At 41.7% G+C, this 20,072-nt stretch overlaps 1 protein-coding gene across 3 annotated transcripts in view; it reads right to left on the bottom strand.

Moving 5' to 3' along the window:
- TBC1D2B (TBC1 domain family member 2B) overlaps window positions 1-16,726 on the bottom strand; it is a 31,035-nt gene extending 14,309 nt beyond the window's left edge. The window contains exons 1-4 of one of the 3 annotated variants that reach the window (XR_013775825.1): window positions 16,282-16,726; window positions 8,262-8,415; window positions 4,002-4,167; window positions 722-879 (exon numbers count right to left, since the gene is read on the bottom strand). Coding sequence is in view for 2 of the 3 variants with exons in the window: in XM_079317761.1 (XP_079173887.1) it covers window positions 722-879; window positions 4,002-4,167; window positions 8,262-8,415; window positions 16,282-16,629 (826 nt within the window). In the remaining variant the exon portion in view is untranslated. The remainder of the gene's footprint in view (window positions 1-721; window positions 880-4,001; window positions 4,168-8,261; window positions 8,416-16,281) is intronic. The other 2 variants (XM_079317761.1, XM_079317760.1) reach the window with 2 other exon arrangements.
- Between the last annotated feature and the right edge of the window lie 3,346 nt (window positions 16,727-20,072).

A 20,072-nucleotide genomic window follows, 5' to 3' on the forward strand; every position in this document is an offset into this window, starting at 1 on the left:
GCCTCATTTTCCACGTTGCTTCCTTTGGTGGGGAAAAAAAAAGCTCAAAGACTTGGCTCATAAATTAGCACTTTTCATATAAGACATGAAGAGAATTTTACAATTCATTACAGAAAATAAAAGGCATCCCTAACTATGGCAAAGTAAACTTTGCTTCAAATAATCAGAGCAAAACCAGCTCTATTATCACAGTCTGCTGCCTCTTTGAGAAAATTCAATGCAAGGTTTCACCTCCACGTACAGGATGTTTTATAATAGATTAAATCACCTGGATGTCATCTTAAGTGCTCTTAAAGAGATGCAAAAACATCTTGACAAGGTTATTTCAGCCACTAGTAAAATCTGAGGACCAGTTACAATACACAGATGAGCTATTGCTTCATTCCATCCCTGCTGCTTCAGTGGGTGACATTGAAGTAATTACAAGTGAGTAATCACAAACATCAGCATTTCCCTTTGCCTTTGCAACTCCTGTGCCAAAACGAACCAGCAGCATGCTCAGGAAGCCCCAAACACTGGGTAACAAGGCTTTGTCTTTATTCTCTTGTATGGAATGGCAGGAGACACCAAACACATCATAAAGAACTGATTTTTTAAAAAAATAGTTCACAGGACTGTAGATGTGGTTTGTGAAGAAAAAGAAAAGCTTCCACTTATTTCCTAGAGCACTCTGTGCTAAACAAGGCAAGGCATGTGATCCCCTTCCTTCCTCCACTTCTACCTTTATTTCCTTCTGGCAGGTGTTTCCTCTTCTCTTCCAGAGCCATTGAGTCCTCCAAGTCTTTTGGGGTTGGATCCAGCAGCTCCCACTCCTCAGTGGTATAAAACACACTCTTGCGATTTTCGTTACTTCCTTTTCTCAAGGAGGACATGGAGTTTCTGTGAAAAAGGCAGCAGGAAAAAGTGACAAATATTTCTCCATTTTGCATTCTTTCTATAAGGGGCTTTTCACAGTTCAAATAATGCAAACTAAAAATAAGTTAAAAACACACAGACAAAACCAATACCAAATAAAAGCTCAAAAAAAGTAAGGCATATGCTACCAAACAGCACTTGCAATCAACAGTGCTAAAATCCAAGAACAGAAGAATTGTTTTGCTTTAATGCCATGGTCTTTTGCAGCCCCCTGTTTTAGCATTATTTTTGCAGCAGGCAAGTACAAAACAAAGTTAGGATTCACACACAGCATTTCTTTATTTATCAGTTGTAGTTTAGAATTTTAGGGTAACTGCCAAGCATTACACAAGCATGCAGTCCAAACACATGGATGTTATAGTTCCATACTGGGGATTCATGGAAAAAATTGGGATCATCCAAGAGACCTGCTGCAGCTGAAATGCTGATGACAAGAGTCCTTTGCAGTTTTTCTTTTCTACGGTGCAACATGGCCAACTATCTGCAAAAACGTTTCAGGGGCATCCTCTGAATTCCAGCCAGATAATTTTATAGAGAACAATGCATTTCCCAGCAGGATGAGATTACCTCACCCAGCTCCCCCCAGCTGCCATGCACTCAGGAACGTCCACTCTTAAATCTGTGAGAATTAACACAGCTCAGTATTGCAAAGCCTTTGTTCAGCTACACATGGATATTCCAAATCAACTCATATGAACCAGTTTGATATTTCAGGTGCAAAACTGGAAATACACTTAGTATCTCAGCATTTTCCACAGTCTGTGCAAGCTCACAAAAATACTTCCACTCAATCATCCACATTGTCTCTTCAAAGCTTAAGCAGAAAATAACCCATATTACACTTCCAGCATAATTTGATGATCCCAGCCAGTCTTTCAGCTTCACAAGAGATTTTACATCTTCTCAACATGAACTCTAAGCCAATCATTAAGCAATGCACAACTTTTAAAATATGATGAACTGGTAAATATTTACAATTTAAAAACAATCATAATGGTTATTAATAAAACTATTTCAGCAATCAATTTACAAGTTTGTCAAAGACTTATTTATGCTACAGCATATAGCCTAATTTCTTTGTTCAGATGTTCCACACAAATTGAGTAGATCAGACAGAGATGATGGATGTATTTCCTGAGGACGGATTGGGCACCCAGCATCACTGAGTGTCTCAGGAAGTGGCACCTCTACTACATCTCTTCTCCAAAATGGGGCTGATCTCTTATTCCAAACTGCCTGTTCTGCACTCACTCAGCCTCAACATTTAAATTCCACCTTCTAAAACTGGAAAAAACCACAAAGAACAAGCCAAGGGACTTCAAGAAAAGCTTCTTGAAAAAACTACTTTTAGGCATATAAAAAAAATCACAGCTGATGCTGAGTTTTGTAAGGCTTTTGCACAGGTTTGTTCAGAGCACTCAAGCAGCACTCCTTCATTGCTTTCTATTAGATCAAGTAAGATGAAAGATTAAATAGATAAATTTGAAAACAGTATTTATTTTCCTAAGTACAATCAGACAACCTACACAAGAGCCAATCATATGATCTAATGAGTGTCTATTTTTAAATGTTTAAGTCTTACTTTATGGTTATATAACTGGAGGTTACTATTATTCAGTATGTTTCCAAATCTACATTCTGCATAAGTAAGTAGCTGACAACATGAAAATGAAAATAAAAAAATCAAGTCTAAAGACCACTTGAAGTGGTCTGTATATATCAAATAGTAATTGAATGTGTAATTTTAAAAGTAGAGAAGAATATTTCAACTCCAATTATTGCAAATATGTACACTGCTTAACTCCAAGACATATTTTTCCTTTTTCGCCCCATTATTACATCACAACTGCTGCCTAGGATGCCAATACAGCTATTACAGCAGTATCTTCTGTCAGACCAATGTAAATGTGCTCAGGAAGAAGGACAAGGCCTTCACTGTGACATCTGCACACCTTAATGCAAATTAAGGAATATAAAACAAAAACAACTCTCAGCAAGAGAGGAAACTCTCTTCAGTTTTAGACACACTTGGATCCAGCCTCTAACACTGGGGCTGTACCTAATCACAACCCAGTAAGACACTAGATAAGGCACACATATTCCAAAGGCTGTCAGATCATCCCCTGCTCCAAAACAGCATAGAACGCATGGAGAAGAGAGAAAAACAATCAACCACAACACTAGGGGAAAAACATAGCCAGAAAGAGTCAAAACCAACACATCTGGTAACCTCTCAGATCTCTGTGCTAAACCAGGAAGCTTTAAAAGGGATCTGTTGAATGTGGCACTGCTGATGAAAATGAACATTTTTCTCCTTTCCATTTTCTCAAGAAGGACGTGGTCTAGTCTGGTTAACCAAAGCCACAGCTCTGCTTTGGGAGCTGCTCTGTACTAGCACTCTAACATGCTTTGAGCAGAAGTGGAAAATCTACCTATGTGGGCAAAGCAAAGCACAAAATTTTTCAGACAGAAACCCAGCAGGAGAACTGAAAACCAATGGGACTGCTTTACTTAAAGCAATTAATACTAAAGAGTAAATTCATTATGAGTGAGAGGTTTTGATGTTGTTCAGAAGGGGTCTGCCACATTTTTGCTCAGGAACTTAAACTACATCCACTTCAATTATGTGCCCTGTGCTTTCATTTCTTTTAAGAAGGAAACAAAAAAATAAGGATTTATATTGGTATGATTTTCATCACTAAAAATAATTCCTATGCATTGAGTTCTGTGACTACTACCATACTGGGAATTGGCAGCTCCATGAAAAGCAGCAGTGGTTGAAAATACAACTCAGCCCCAACAACTCAACAGCTGCTGGGTTCTCAGAGAGCAAAGCCATCACTGGAAGGGCTGTACAAGACTGGAGTGTTCCTTCCAGTGATGCTACACAATGTTCCCTCACACCTTCAAACAGGAGCTGGAGTAAAGCAACAGTTCATTGGAAGAGATGCAACACAGCAAACAAATCCATCCCACCACCTGCTATCATTCCAAGGAGCTCCACCGACCACAGAGGGATGTAGGAGAAACTCTGGGCAGGAACTGCCAATCTCATGGTAACTCTTTATCCCAGGCTCCCAACTTACTTGATTTCAGTACTCCATTGCTTAAGGGAGAAATTGATGGCACTTGCTTGGACTGGTGCAGGCTGGGAGGCTGCTTGTTCCCCCACCAGGTCTGTAGGAGAAGTTTCCACAGCTAGAATATTTCTAGCTGTCTCTGCTGAAGCATTTTGACTTGGGATACTCAAATCTATATTAAATTAAAAAAAAAAAAAAAAAAAAAAAAAAAAGAGAAAGAGAAAAAGAAAAAGAGTATAGCCTTTAATAAATAAAATAATAGTGGCTATGTAAAGTCATATACTGCTCAGTCTGCCAGTGACATTGTTCAGGTTTGACTTTAAATTGCAACATAACATTATAAAACATTCAGTTCAAATGAACCTTAAAAATAGCAAACTTCTGAGATCTCACTGCAGTCACATACTTTTGATAACAAACAGGACCCGAGTGATGCTCCCACATACTTTTGATAACAGCCAGGATCTGTGTGATGCTCACAAGCATTATTTCAGGAGTGATTTACAAATCAGAACTAAGGCCAGAACAGGGTCACAAAAACACTGACCCAGCTCCCAGGGTGTGCCCCATCCTGTAAGTTATTCATCCTACAAGTGACACTGCTGGTCAGGTCAGTGAACGTTGCTTGATTCAACATTTATATTAGAAAGCAACATATAGGATGGGTTCTGACTTCAATAAAACCCTAGGAAATGATGATGCCCTCTTTTATCACTGGACACTCTTTCAGACCTTGCTCTGACAATTGCTTGGCACCATCTTTATGCAAACTGTACCCTGCACTTACTCAGCAGAGTGTTACTTTTATCAGGTATCAAAAATTAGATGTAGAAAGAACATCCTGTGAAAAAGAATATGAAGTATTAAAGATCACTGACACTGGGAAGCTCTCAAACCCTTGAATAAATGCTATGTGACACAGAAATGTGTCATGTCATGTTTCAAATAGGGGTACAAGTTACCCTGCCTTGATTTTTATGAACAGATGCTTCAGGTCCTTATCAGCCAAAGGGAATTCCAAGTTCTTTTGCACTGTGGCTGCTTGAACAGAGCACAGCTCAGCTAAAATAGCTTAGATAAAACTAAACACATATTTCTCATCTAATGAAGAAGAAAGATAATCAGTAGGTTTTAACTACAAAATAATAATTAAAAACAAAACCAAACCAAACTCCCTCCTCTGCCTCAGAAAACCCAAGCATCCCAGAAGAAAAAAAAAACCCCAACCCACAACACCCAGACCAAAAACTGGTAAATACTCAAAGCCAGTGTGGAACACTGACATTCTGCCTTTACACTTCCAGCTGGTTTCATCTTCCACATGTCTGACTCTGCAACATCCCTTTAAAGGATGGCCCAGGTAAAGGAATTGCACAAGAGCTGAATTCCCAACAAATGTATTTACCCTCCCAGACATGCCAGCTGTGTGGATGTGGAACCCTGAGGACGCTCACTGCCCACACCAGCCAGGAGTTTGGTTACAGACATGGGCTGCACAGCACATACAGCACAACAAGTGAGTGTGGCTGCCCATGCAACCTCCAAGAAAAGAAAAGAAAAAAAAATAAAAATCTGGTTTTGGAATATATTTCAAGACAATCTTATAAATGAATGGGATTGCATGTTTTATTAATGCAAATTAAGAACTGAAATTATGGAAAATACACTAACATTCAAGTGATTTCAATAAAAAACTAATAATCCCAAATCCTATAAAGAATAAATAATTTATTTGACTTCTATGGTACTAAGGCACCTCCAAGACAAATCCTACAGTGCAAGTTTTGTTAATATTAACTTTTCCACCTACCACTCTGAAAAATACTTTCATGTATTTCTCACTACACATTGAGTGTTCCTAAAAGCTTTTCAAGGCTGATCCACAAAGCAGTATCTAGCTCCATGTGTGCCCCAGTTAGTCCAGATTTCTGAACTGGGAGGGAAGGACAGACAAGCAAGGCTGCAGTGAGCAGTTCTGGGTTTGAACTGAAAACAGACTTCTTCCCCATTTAAGATCTTAGTGATCGCATCTGTACTCAAGCACTAGCAAAATAAGCCAATTTCTGTGCTCCACTATAAAGCACATCAATGCATGCACATTCACTTCTTCAAAAATAGGAAAAAAGCTCTCAAGACATAGCTTAGTCATCAACATGAAACCAGAGCCTTACAGAATCCCATAATTCCAGAAGAAACCCTTGGGGTACTTGATTAAAAAGAAGAAACAAGCATCAATCATTCTGGCTATTTCCATTTTCCCCAAAAGGAATCCTCACTTACATACTTCTGTTGATGGTAAGAGTCATCACTGTGATTTGTCCTAGAAAATGAGACACTGTAGATGCAGCCCCAAATCCTACATAATGCAGTTTAACTGCAGGTGTTGCTGAAAGGGATGGGCCTGCTGAGCCCATGCAAGTTATGTTGACATTCCGTGTCCTGAATACAACAACAGTAATTTAAATTTAAACCAAAATATCACATGAAGAGCTTCAGCTGGCACATCCAGAAAGCCCCCAGTGCCTTACAGAAAATACCAGATCAGTGCTGAAACAACTGGAGGTGTGAGGGAGCAGCACCTGCACAGGCTGCAGTGACCAAGGCTGTTTCACATTGTGCCCCAGCTCTGAGGGAAGCAGCACAAACAAGAGCAGATTCTGTGCCCAAGTTTCTGATTAGAGTTGATGTGATCCAACACTCTGCTGCCAAGAGGGCAGGCCTGTATGCTGCTCTGCTCTGCCTTCCTGTTTTTAGTCACTGTGCCTCACTCCCTCCTCTGCAGCTCTGCAATCACCTGACTGCACACTGAACATATTCCACTCATCAATCTAGGAGAAATGAAAAAAAGCTCTCTGGCTAGCATTTGAACTCAAACTGCTCTGCACAGTTAAATACGACAAAAAAAAAAAAAAAAAAAAAAAAAAAAAAAAAGGGAGCCTGTGCAGCACAGAACAAGAGGCTGAAGGCAGAGAGACAAAGGACTGGAAGAGCCAAAGCCTGCTCCCTTTTGCAACACTTAGATCTTTGCCCACCAGTGCACATGCCCTCGAGCACATTGTTTGACAAGCTGCTACCAAAAAAGGATTCTCAAATGATTCCCAACAATTCTCTTGGGCTAATCCTCCACTCACCTGTCCCTACAGCAAATCACTTCTGGAACCTCCACTGGCCAAAAAACTAATCTAGACAAGAGGCCAACAGCTGCTGCCTACAGACCCTGAGCCTGGCTCCAGCCAAGGCAGGAGCTGGGCTCTGCTTCCAGCAGGGGCTGCCTGCAGTGGCTGCAAGGCCCAGCTCAGCCCCCAGCAAACATGAGTGAGGCCAGCTGTGCTCAGCAGGCACATCTGCATTCTCTGAAAGGAGAGCAGCAAACTGAGTTAGAGGACAACACTGCAATAGGACCTGAACCTCAGGGGGACAAGGTGTGACAACAACAGCTCAGCACTGCTGGGTTTACAGTGGGAGCAATGCAACACTCACCAAATGTGACGTGCTGATGAAACATGTCTGACTGTGCTTAAACCCAGGAGAGCCTCACTAATGCCTAACCTGGCACAGAAGTGGATTTTACTAAGTCTTATTTATGGATAACAGAAATCAAAGAATCCATTTTTGTAGGGACTGAGGAATAAAACAATTCACAAGTACCTGTACAATGTAGTAAAAATTTCAGAATAACTATGTATAATGCACAGAGATTTTTCTAACTCTGACACTAGTGTAGAATTATGTTTTCTTTGCCTAAAGGTATTTCAGAGACTGAATTTCACTTTATGTAATATCAGTGCAGACTGTCTTCCAGTTTCAAAAGGCAGGACATTTTTATCACAGTCAGACAGATCCACCACACCACACCCTGTCAGGAACAAAGCATGGTCATTCAGAATGCAAAATATACCTGTTGCCATTAAAAACTGGAGTCTGCATCTCAGGATATTTACCATTCTAACTTTTTAAGATATTGCAACCACTAAAAAACAACTTAGCTAATCTAAGCTTAATGAAAACTAATCATAAGACTTTGCTTCATTTCTAAAAATCTGGTTTTCAAGAAACCAACAGATTTTGCAAAGGATACAAAATCACATGTAAAATTACATTTATGTTAAATAATTGTAGGATACATAAGGTTTACATAGAGTTACTTGATAAGCAGATGTGAAAAGCTCTGCTAAGACTGTTCTGTACCCAGTGCAACACCGTGAAGAGACAAACTGGCACTGAGGAGAGCTGTGCCTCCTGTTCTCACCCACATTCCCAACGTACCAGGGCTGTCTTTGGCAACAAGACCTTTGGAGAAGTCGCTGGGCGTGGGGGAGGTCCGGCTGTCCCGCTTGGCTGCATCCAGGTTGTTGCAGTACTCCCACCTCTTCTGCTGCAGCTCCTGTAGCCAGTAGGTCATGTCCTGCCGAGTAGCAGCCTGCAACACAGGGGCAGAGCAGAGGAGGGTGAGATACCTGCATGCCCAGGAACTCCCATGATCATCCCAACACACACAATCAGCACATCGCCAAGGTACCATCACCTGAAATAACCACAGCGTGCATCCGTGATTCTCATTCAGAATTTTCCAAGTAGTCTAACGCATTCTTTCTTCAGTTTTACACTCAAACTTTAGAAAATGCAGCAGCATCGTCTATTTTACACACAAAGCACTGTTTGAACATAGAGCTATAAAACTATATTATGGGAAAAAATCCCATACATGTTCAGGAAGATTCCCATTTTCTTTTAACTTGCTTTCTTACAAGCAGAAACCAACAAATGAATAATGTATTGCAATGCCTCTTGCTTTAACGACTATATCTACATAGCATATTTCCTGATGATCCCACGAGCTAACTAGCTTCTATAGAAAAATAATATTTTTAAAAAAGCAACAAATCCAACATTAATGCCTAACCCACAAGACTACAGCAAAAATGTGAATGGGCAACAAGTGAAGATGAACTCCAACATACCTTGAATCAGAGCTCTAAGTCATTTCAAAGCATGTCAGACGACAAAATACAAATACCAAGAAGAGACAAGTGAAGGTACCTGATACTGCAGGTGTTCTCATGGAAAAGTTATCTTTATTTCAACAAACATCCTCAGCTGCCAGCCTAGGACAAGCACCTGATCTGGTGATATGGACTGCTCAGGAACAAAAAATTAACACTGATCCTCCCCTAACACCTGATCTTGTTAGCACAGAGAATGCTTATCTTTTAGCCAGCCTTTCTCCTGCCTCCTCCCAAACAGTATGATGGCATTATCAGTGGAAAAGATGACTGTTTATTCTTTAAACACAACCTAATTTCAAACAGCTTTCTGTTCTGTTCCTCACAACTTAAGAGGGCACTTACAAAAGGCACAGCTGCAAAAGAAGGGAAAGCAACAAACACCATACATTTCCTTACAAAAGCATACAATAAGTGCTGCATAAAGCATAGCAATGACACAGAACTGTCTTCATTTTTCACATGAGAACACTTCTGGTCTAGCAAAACTGAAGATTCATCGGCCATTGTACTTTGGCCCCTACAGCAGCTAATGACAAGACAAAGCACAAACAGCACAGCAGACAAAAACTGATGCTTCCCCAGAGTGCTCTCTCTGGCTCAGCAACTTGCAATCTCCGTTTAGCAATGAGAGATACAGATTTTAATTTTACCTTTTGGCTCTTTATACCCCTATGAGCTTTAACACCCACAACATCCACTCCAAAGCACCATTCAAGGAGATGAAGCAGAAAACCTCAGTTATTCCTGGAGCTACTGCTCCAGCTTCTGCAAGTACATTATGTACATGGTAGGACACAAGATATATAAATAAAATAAACATTCATAAATCAAGCAGTGAAACAAACAAATGATACTTGAGGACACTGCAGAGTCAGTCAGTAAGAAAGATAAGTAATCAAGATACTTCTAATCTGAAATGGAAATCAGCTTCATATATTCTTTCTTGCTTACTCACAGGAAACCAGAGAAAACCATTTCCCTCATAAAAAAACCACATAGGGTAAAGAATAGTTTAGAAGGTTGTGCTGGTTCTACGTGGAAGGGTGGGAGGCAGAGCTGCCTGGGGAACGGAGAGGCTGTCCCCTCTCTGGAGCTTCCCCTGTGGGATGCAGGGACTGGCAGAGGGCCGGTTTGGGGGTTGGCATCCCAGGTGGCCAGTGAGAGTCGTTTCATTTTCATAAATCACATTGGTGGGGGGTGGGCTGCTTTTACAGCCTCCAGCCTCCCTGGAGGTGCGGTGGCCTCTGGCTGGGGCCCTGGCTCCAGGCCCGGCCTCGGCCCTGGCTCTGCCCTGCTCCCCTCTCCACGTGGCACGGCCGGCAAGGGATGGGGAGCCACCTAAGGCTCTCCCTTCCCCCCTGTTCTGAGAAGAGAGGCCCCAGATGATCTGCATGGCTCAGAGTCTTTCCAGCAATGGCCTGGCCCAGCTCCTTCATCCAGCTTCTTCTGTCCTGGATGAAACTTTAACTCTTTTAATGCCTGGATAAGATTCCCGATCTCCTGAGCTCCCCTGAATGAGAAGAAATAAAGCATGGAGTTTACAGAAGTCAGCAGAATGAAGATAAAGTTCCTGATGGGAAGAGATAGAAAAGATGCAACTGATGAGTAGCTGAAAACCTGTTTTGTGAGCTATGAGGGGATGGTGACTACACTAAAATTTCTTTAAACTGTGAAATATACTTGGGGAGGTTTAAGTGCTTGAAAAGAAGACCTTTTTGCTTTGAGGAAATGGGGCTCCCTGTTTTGGGACTGGAAATATGGACAGAGACATTTAATAGAAAAAGAGATGAAGAGAATTTTGTCTTTCAGCAGCTTGCCTTTAAGAGTGGTACCCCAAGTGTGTAACAGAACCCACAGCACAGCTCTGGAAGGACTGCGGAAATGGAAGGAGAGTCATAATCTACAATATTTCCCGGGCGGATTGTAGATTGTGAAAGTGAGACACCCCCTAAACCTAAACCCAAAATAAGGGACTTTTTCTGTCTAGAGTGAACTGAAATGATTATTTAAGTAGATAACTGACTGAAGTGTTTTCTGTATGTTGTTGTTAAGAAATGTGGAATGAACAGAGGGGGAGGAGGGAATAATGTAGAAATCTTATTCTGAATTCTTTGTGCTATTAATAAATTTCTTCTTATACCCTTTTAAGTTTTAAGCCTGCCTTATCTCTGCTCCTAAATCCTATCACTAAAAGAAATTAAATATATTAAAATTGGCAAAACCCAAGTCACACCGTGATAAAGGTCAAAGAACTGGACTCTGGGAAACGCCAATGCCCACAGGCACCTCTGGCAGATTGGGAATGATCACGCCACAGGAGCAGGTTTTGAAGTCTACAGTCACTTCTTGCCAGGAGTGAACACCTCCCCTTCTATTCTAGCACTGAAATATTTCCCTTGGAGCTTTAGCCATTGGCAAGTTTTGCTCCTGGTAAATTGGAGAGTTTATACTTACTTTAGAGACACTTGCATACAGCCATGTAAAGCAGTGTTTTACTGTGCTCCAGCAAAAAACTACCAAGAATTCCCAGAGTTTCCACTACACAGAATGCAGTACTTACATGGTTCTCTTTGCTACCACAACACAGCTAATGAGGCAATCCACCTGCAGCAATCTAAGTTATACTTGCAATTAACTTCTGCCCATGACTTCTTGAACTTAATGACCCACTCTCACAATTTGTCCATCACCATCTCACCAATCTCCTTTGGACAGTCGTGAACTGAGTTCTCATTTTTTACAGAGTTGCTCCTTGCTGCCTTCTAGTTCCCAGCTGCACTTTTTTCTGCTGAGCTGCACAAACTGTAACACCTTCAGCTCCCAGGCAATGTTGTTGTTACACTCAGGGCCAGCAGCAGGGCCCATCCTTCAACACAAAGTGCCAAGGCAAAGCAGCACAAGGTTCTCATGCCCCTGCTTTAAGCAATTTCCCCAAGAATCACTGTGTCATCCTGCTCCTCCCTCCTGTAACCTTGCTTTCCTTTCCTCCCATATACACGCCTCTTCGGGAGTCTTCCTCGCACTCTAAACAGTTTTGGCTGAGTTTATTACAGGCATCTCATTTATTTACAACTAAAAGAGTATCCTAAAAATCTCTGTTAAAATTAGTTTTGTTTTAAAAAAAATAATCGCTGTTTGAAACAGACTGTTTGAAAAAACCAAAACAAAATAAAACCAAGAATCACACAAAGAATATTTAAGTCCTCCTCTTCCCCTAATCATAAAGGGCACAAATTTGGAAACACATTCTTAAATTAACTTTATCTGACAAAAAAGGAACACTTTCATGCTTGCCCCATTTCTCAGGACTTTTCCAAGTACCTTGACTACTGCTTACCATGAGAGCCAAAGCATTTAATTAGGCAGAGCAGCAATCAATCTCACAAAAAATCCTTATAGCTACTAAAGCATTGCTAAGGTGCTTCCTGCTGCAGAGCCATGCAGTCAATTTTTAAGAGATGCATTTTTGTGAGAAGAAAAACGCCCATGAATGTCACCCAAACTGGTGTGAAATAAGGAATTACTTTAAGTGTACTGCTGCAAACTTACAGGCAACACTGGGAGTAAAAGACACTCTTAAGTGAGGAGCCATACAGTACTATGCAGTTTTCAACTTAAACAATAGAAAATTACTATAATTTCACTGAAAATAGTCCTCGATATTCTCCAACTAAGAATGATGTAGAACTGCTGCCTTCTGATGCAGACATGACACAAACAGAAGAATTATTTGAGAAAACCTCCATGCACTGCCATCCTCTATCTGGATCCATGGTGGAACACATATGCCAACATTAAACACTTTCAAATAAGAGTTCAAAGAAATGCAATGAGCACACCTCACATTCTGAGAAATCTCATGAAAATTCTTGCTATATTTCTGAACACAGACAAATTCTCCCTCAAGCTACTTTGCAAAAAGGGAACATCATCAGAAAGTTTCCATTTCTTAAGATTTACTACTCCTTCTATGCTCAAACAGCAAATCTGGAGCCAGATGGCTTCTTCTGGAGGGCAGCCCAATTTTTAATTAAAGCACTGCAACCACTAACCAGCAAAGTTTAGAGCAAAAAGCATCAGCCCAGATAAGAAACCTCAGTCCTGAGCTCCCTCCTGTGCTGTGTCAGGCCCTGCAGCAAAACTGTCCAAGCTCAGCATCACTGATCCTGCTGCATCCTTCAGGATTCCTGGCAATTCCAGCATCCCCTAAGCCCCTCTCAGTTCAGCAGGTTTGGTGTCCAACACTTCCAAGCATCAGGGCCCTAAAATCTGCAGTGTCTGGAATGCTTACACTTGGCCAATAGCCCAAAAGATTTTTTTTCTCTCACAACTCTGCAATTTCTGTTCCCTCCCAATTCAACACTGTTCACAGAGAAGTTCCCCACACACAAGTGATCAGACACACAGCCCAGCATCACTGGCCAGAGCTCCTCTGTTTCTGAAGCAAGCAAAATGTATCACTGCAAAACACTGCATTGAAAATAAATGAGAAATGCTGCCTTTGTTCATTTATGTATATTCATAATGTTAATTATTTCCCCCCCTAATGCAAGGCCTTGCTGTGCAAACATGGCCAAATGATCATTTGATTGTGTTAGCAGCATTCTGTGTTACAGCACATATTTGCAGGATTACTATTTGCATGCCTTACCATGAAAACATTTTCAAACATAATTCACCCATAATTCATAAAGTACACAACTTTCTGTGCTCCTTTACCTAAAGAGATGGTATCTGATAACATATTTAAATGGAAAAGATTTTTAGACACACTTAGCTTCTGCTGCTGTATTGTACCTGTTGGAAATGTACAGAAAAACCACAGTCTCACAAGTGGCAGGTTGGTTATCTACAGTTCTAAAATATGAACATTTTGCTTTGTTTGCTGTAAAGGCTGCAGATTATTTTTTCCAAAAATCTTATCTGGGAAACAAAGCTGGAGTACATCATAGAGTTCTCAGTTCCCATTATCTGACAAAAGGCTGAGCAATCCAGATGATGGAATCATTACACTAACCAGAAATTGAGGCTTTACAAGAAATTATGCATTCCTCAATAGCATCATCATTTCAATCTGGAAATTCAGTAGCAGATTTTTTATTGCTCTTCTCAGCCTATAACACCAAATGGGAAAGGCCAGATCACAAGATGTGGAAATTTTGAACAAGCAGCAATTTGAGGAAAACAAAACACGTGAGTTACAGGCTGAAAAATGCATTTGGCTTGACTTTATTCCTCGTGCTCTGTGTCTAATGTTTTTTTGATAGATTAAATCACATTTGTTTTTACCACAGCTGGATTGGAGGGGGAGGGAGAGGGATTGGGTTGTTTGGGTTTTTTTCATTTACCATCTTGAATTCATTTGCAATTCTACATGTACCTAAGTTAGCTGAAGGATGCTTTTAAACGCCTTAAAAAACTATCATGTTGGACAGACGAAAATCAATTTCAGCTGCAAAATTATTCCTTGGTGAATGACAGCCACAAAATGCCAGTTGGTGCTGCAATATCCCTTAAGGTTTTCATTAACTCCTTCCTTACTGTATAAACTCCTACAACACAACAGCACTTTCACGGACATCCCTTGACCTCTTCAGGGCATCACAAAATTACTTTTTTTCTGGTAATTGCAGAAATTAGTTTCACTTTCTTAATTGGCACCATTTCTCAATCCCCATAACACGAGGAAAGTTCCAAACTATGCAGGTTCTTTCCTAGACAGCATGGGAAAAAAAATAACACATAAAACATGGCTAGAGTAGCAACATCACAGACCAAAAGATACCAATAAAAATATGAAAAAGAAACCTCCCCACGTCCTACATCTGTGTATCAGTTGAGTATATTTGTGTCCTCATGACTGCAGAAGACACTCAAAGTACAGTCTAGCAAACTATTCATTACACTTTACTAAGTGGGAGATAGCATTTCACAAGCAATTCTAATCACAAATCCTGTAGTTCTCAATAAAAGCCCTCCTATTCAAAAAGCACCCTCAACACAAAAATTTTTGAGGATTTCAGCATAAAAATCACAAATCACTGGATGCTAATTAAAACAAAGCCCTCAAACTATTGAAAGCATGCTTAAACCAAGTCTGCAGTTTTAATGCCCACACCACAAACACTTGGGCTATAAAGGCAGATTCACTGAAAGCAGTAAAATCTTTTACAGCTATACAAAGGCAGTTTTTACATGTGACTGCATGCAACTGATTACACTGCTTTTACCTGAGCAAATATAATTAAAATTATTACTGTATTAGTTTTCTAGGTAAGTAAAATTATCTAGTAAAGCACGTTAATGAGTCTGTATTTTCATCTATATTTCATCAAAACAGAATGCTGAAGAGCTTGAAACAATCACACTCCACAGTCCCAGCTGGTATTATGACAGCTCAAATCTCCACCGTTAGGTGTGTAAGAGGTATTTAACAGTATACAATAGGAAGTTTAACTGTTTAACACTTAACGGATTATGTGCTAACACTAAGAACGTTGCTCAGAAAGTACACAGCTCACGTGAAAAGTTACATTCTGTGCAGAAGAACGCTCCTTGAAGGAAACTAATCTGCCTTAACAGAATTTTAAAAATAACAGATATTCAGAATAATTTATTTCTTCATTACTGAGTCCAAGCGGTTTCCCCGTTTGTTTTGTTTTTTTTTTTTTTCCCTAGGAATGACAGTAATGGAAAGATATGTTAAATAATCCAGTCATTTACCTCTCCTCCTAAGAAAATCGGAGTCCTTGAACAGACAATGCATGATAAGCAGCCCCTGCTACTATGAGGAAACAATTCTCCCTCCTCTTCCTTCCTCCCAAAGCAGCCTAGACGCAGAGTCCTGCCACGCATCATCTTTTCAAAATAAACACCCCAAAACTGAAACCCGACCACTCCCTCCAAACCTCCAAAACCCCAAGCCAGCAGATTTCTTCGGAAATCTCTTTTCTGCCCAGACGATTCCAGAGAATCGGCTCAGCCCATGCCCTGTAGAAGCAGTTCCTCCCCAGAGGAGCACTGGAAACACAAAATCGTCGAGGAGAGAGCCGGGGCTAGCCCGGTACTGCCGATCTCCGCTGTTTGCCAAACAGCAAAAACCTTCCTTTTTTTCTTCCTTCTTTCCTGCAGAGCCCGCGGGGCCGGGCGGCGCAGCCCGGGGCGGTATCGGGACCGAGAGCAGGAGCGGCACCGGAGACGGGGATGGGAACGGGCCCGAGCAGAAGCGGGGACGGGGATGGGGACGGGGCTGGGTGCGGGCGCCGCTCGGCCGGGCCTACCTTGAGCACGGTGACGGCGCCGCCGGGGCTGTGCACCTCGAAGGCGGCGGGCTCGTCCCCCGGGGCGGCCGCGCCGGCCTCGGGCTGGTGGTAGCTGAAGCTGGCGGAGGCGATATCCAGGTGCCCGAGGGGCAGCGGCTCCTGCGGCCCCTTAAAGTAGTAGAGGTAGCAGCGGCGGGGGTCGAACACGAACCAGCGGCTGCGGAAGCCGCGCAAGGGCCCCTTGCCCGACAGCTTCTGCAGGTACCCGCAGAGCTTTGCGGGGCCGGGGCCGGGGCCGGGGCCGGGGCCGGGACCGGGCTGCTCCCCGGTCGGACCCTCCTCCCCCTCCTCGCCCGCCGCCGACATCACCGAGCCCGCAGCTCCGGGGCCGCGCAGGCAGCGGGAATGGCTCAGCCCGCGCCCGCCGCCTCTCGGGACTTGTAGTGCGGACCCGCCCCGCCCCGCCCGGGCCCGGGCCCCGGCAGCGCCGGCACCGCCCCGCCCCGCCCCGGCCCGGACGAGCGCGGCCCCCGCCCCGATCGGGCGCTGCTGCCGGGAAGGCGGTGCCGCGCTCCCTGCCGCGCTCTCTGTGCTCCTGTTGCTCTCGGGCTCCAGCACTTTTCTGACCGAATCAAATACCGTGCTCCAAATCATGCCTTGGCCTATGGGCAGATTAAAACCCTTCTCTTGCAGTCTGCTATTCTGAACCCTATCTCTGCCCAGCGTCGCAGCAGCGGCCAAAAGAGTTGGAAATACGTAAAGGAAATGAAGGCGTGAAAAGCGCTGTATTTTACAGGGGTTAGGCTTGTGAGTGACTACAGACCAAACTCTGTTTTTCTTTCAGTGAGATGTCTAACACGTTTTGGACTCTAGGGAACTTCTGGTGTTAATAATAAGTAATTTCTAAAATAGGAGACTTGACTTTGAAGATACCAGGCTACCACAGGAATGTACTCACAACTTCATTTCTTCATGTGGAGCAATTGGAACACAGTAGATGCATGTTTCATGCCTAATGGTCTGGTACTATTACAGAAAGCAGTCTGATGTGGCATGTTCATGCAAAAACGGGAGGAGACTTTTCCCTGTTTAATGACATACAGTTTTTCATTCTCACCCTTCAATAGAGCAAAGGTTTGCTGATAACATAGTTGTTGAAGCTGATATGTGCTATGGGGTTTCTGTTAGTATAATGCTATTTATGAAACAGCATCTGACTCAATTTTGATAGTTTGGAAGTTCCAGAAATCCTAAAGTATCCAGAAATCCTAAATTCTCCAGAGTTTCTTACTCTGTCCTCATTTCTAAATGCCTTGATGAATTTCTCATTAAAAAGTAACTGTCTTATCAGCCAGAAAATATTTTAACTGTATGGTAAAGCGTATAAAGGATATAAAGCACTTGAATATTTGCTATGGTTGTCCACGGGTTCTACTTGGATGTTGGTACAAAGAACTGCAGCATTCCTCAAGCCCTCTCCTGTGGCTGTCACCTCCTGACAAGAAATGTGTCAAGTGAGAAGACAGCCAGTGTTCTGCTAGCAGGAAAATGTGAGTGATTTGTTACAGAAAATGAGGCATGGAATTTACTTCCCCAGTCAGCTCACATGACATGAGTGGGATCCACTAGAAGATTATACATTGCAAATTAAGGCTAGATATTTTTCTTTTAGAATTCTCTTAGTAAGTGTGGACAGTAAGAAGGGTTGATCCTGCTTTAATAACAGGTCGATAATGTTTCTTCCGTGAATCTTGCTCAGTCTTTTCTTCCCCAAATCCAAAGTACTTATCGCTCTCTATAGGCAAGTGTCATTTCCCAGAGCACGAGTTACACAGGAAACACTGATTCTCTTCAGAAGCCTCCACTTTCTTATCTCAGTCATTTGGACAGGCTGAAGTGCCCCAGCACTTATCCCTGAGATCTGTTACATTATCTCATCAGTGCAGTGAAGTGTGGCCTTGTTCTCTGCTCAGCACCCGAGACTCCTGCTGGCTATCAGTGATTATGTCCTGCAGCAAATCAAAGAATCACCCAAATCCTCAAAACTTTTGCTGTCAGTACTTCCCTTTTAAAATTTTCTGTTTAGCTTCCTTACTATACTCGTATCAGGAGAATCCCCTAATTTCACAGCTGATTCATGTAAGCATACAGTTCCCCTTGTTGGGAAATAAGTTCCTTATTTCATGTACGCCCTTTTTTTCACAAACAGATCCAGATGTGGATGGGCAAATAACAGCAACTTATCTCTAAGTTGTTGTGGTGAATATAAATGAAAACAATACTTTTACCTGCTTTTTCCTTTCATGTTTTCATGTCCAGGATGCCAGATGACATTCTGTTGCTAACAAATGTCTAGAAAACAAATAAAAATAACATATCACAAGACAAGATTTCCCTCCTGGCCACAGGCCAGGGTCAATGAAGCTTTTGGTATGCCTGTAATTCTTAAGCATAATGCAACAGGAAAGCCAGTGTTACAGTGGGACAGTCCCAAAAGGACCACAAAGCTTGTCAAACATGAAAATACTTGAAATTCCCTTTATTCTGGTGTGGTTTTCTCTCTGAAAGGTTAACTACTCTTCTAGTTATAGCACACAAGGCAAATAACTCTACACAAAAGATAAAAACTCATTTACTCTCAAGAAGTTGAGACTGGTCTAATTTGTTATAATTGTAGTGGCTTTATCTTATAATTAATATGAGCATTCGTGGTTCTTAAATAAGTCCACATTTATTCTGAAAAAGAAAGGTAAATAAGCAAGAAAAAGTAAGTGTATCATCAATATGGAGGTTCCAGACTCATGCTGCCATGTTTACAGAAGTGCAGTAAACATTGATACCAGATCTGCACTGTGCTTTTGATTAAAGTGAGATAATAGCTCCAAAATTAGAGTGGCTGAGAGCATACACTGCTTCTTTTCACAAAACAGATGATATAACTTAGATCAAGGTTACAAGGTGGTAATATAGCTTGAGTTATAATATACCAATATAACCTGATATATTTACATAACCTGATGTAACCTAAATCATGACTTTTTGTATATCTGTATTACTTGATCCCTATATAACCTGAATCATAACTTTTATATCTATATAAGCTGGTATAAATAACTTTCTATACAATGTAAAGACTAGTATATGGCTAACTTGTTGCTTAATGCTGAATAGACAGAAAAAGAAGTAAAAACTCATCAGGTGGATAGCTTTAGACATTGATCACTATAGTACTAATGAGAAACTGGCAAATGTAAAGCCAATTAGCCACAAAAGAAAGACTTTAGGCTATCAAGACCAGACAGACCAAGGAACACTGTAACTGCCCATGTTCTGAAGACAAAGTTGAAAAGTTCAAATGTGAAGACAACTTTCCCCAAAGACACCCGAGACCCCTGAATTAGGGAGATGCAAGCACAGAGCAGAACTGTCTGATAACCATGAGGTCATATTGTGTAAATTACTTCTGGCATGGATATGATGATGTTACAGTGACACAGCAGCACTAAGCAGTACTCACTGTACAATTGCCCTTCTCCACTTCTCCTCCACAGGGTCAGCCCAAACCTGCATACTAAGATGTGGGCTAAACTGCTACTTTTACTCCATCTTAACTAACATTTTGCATATTCCTGCAAAATGTTATCTATGACTGTCATTGGCAAGACAAGTACTGCCACCCTGCTATAGCCTATGTACAGTACTTGCATATTACATCACACACTATTTCAAAGGCTGAGTGGTTTTGGCCTACTGTTATTTAAATTATTTGGAGGTGGAGAATGAAAAAAACTTTCCTAAGCTTTTTCTTT

Source organism: Erithacus rubecula (genome assembly GCF_903797595.1).
Source record: "Erithacus rubecula genome assembly, chromosome: 14".
Lineage (NCBI taxonomy): Eukaryota > Metazoa > Chordata > Aves > Passeriformes > Muscicapidae > Erithacus > Erithacus rubecula.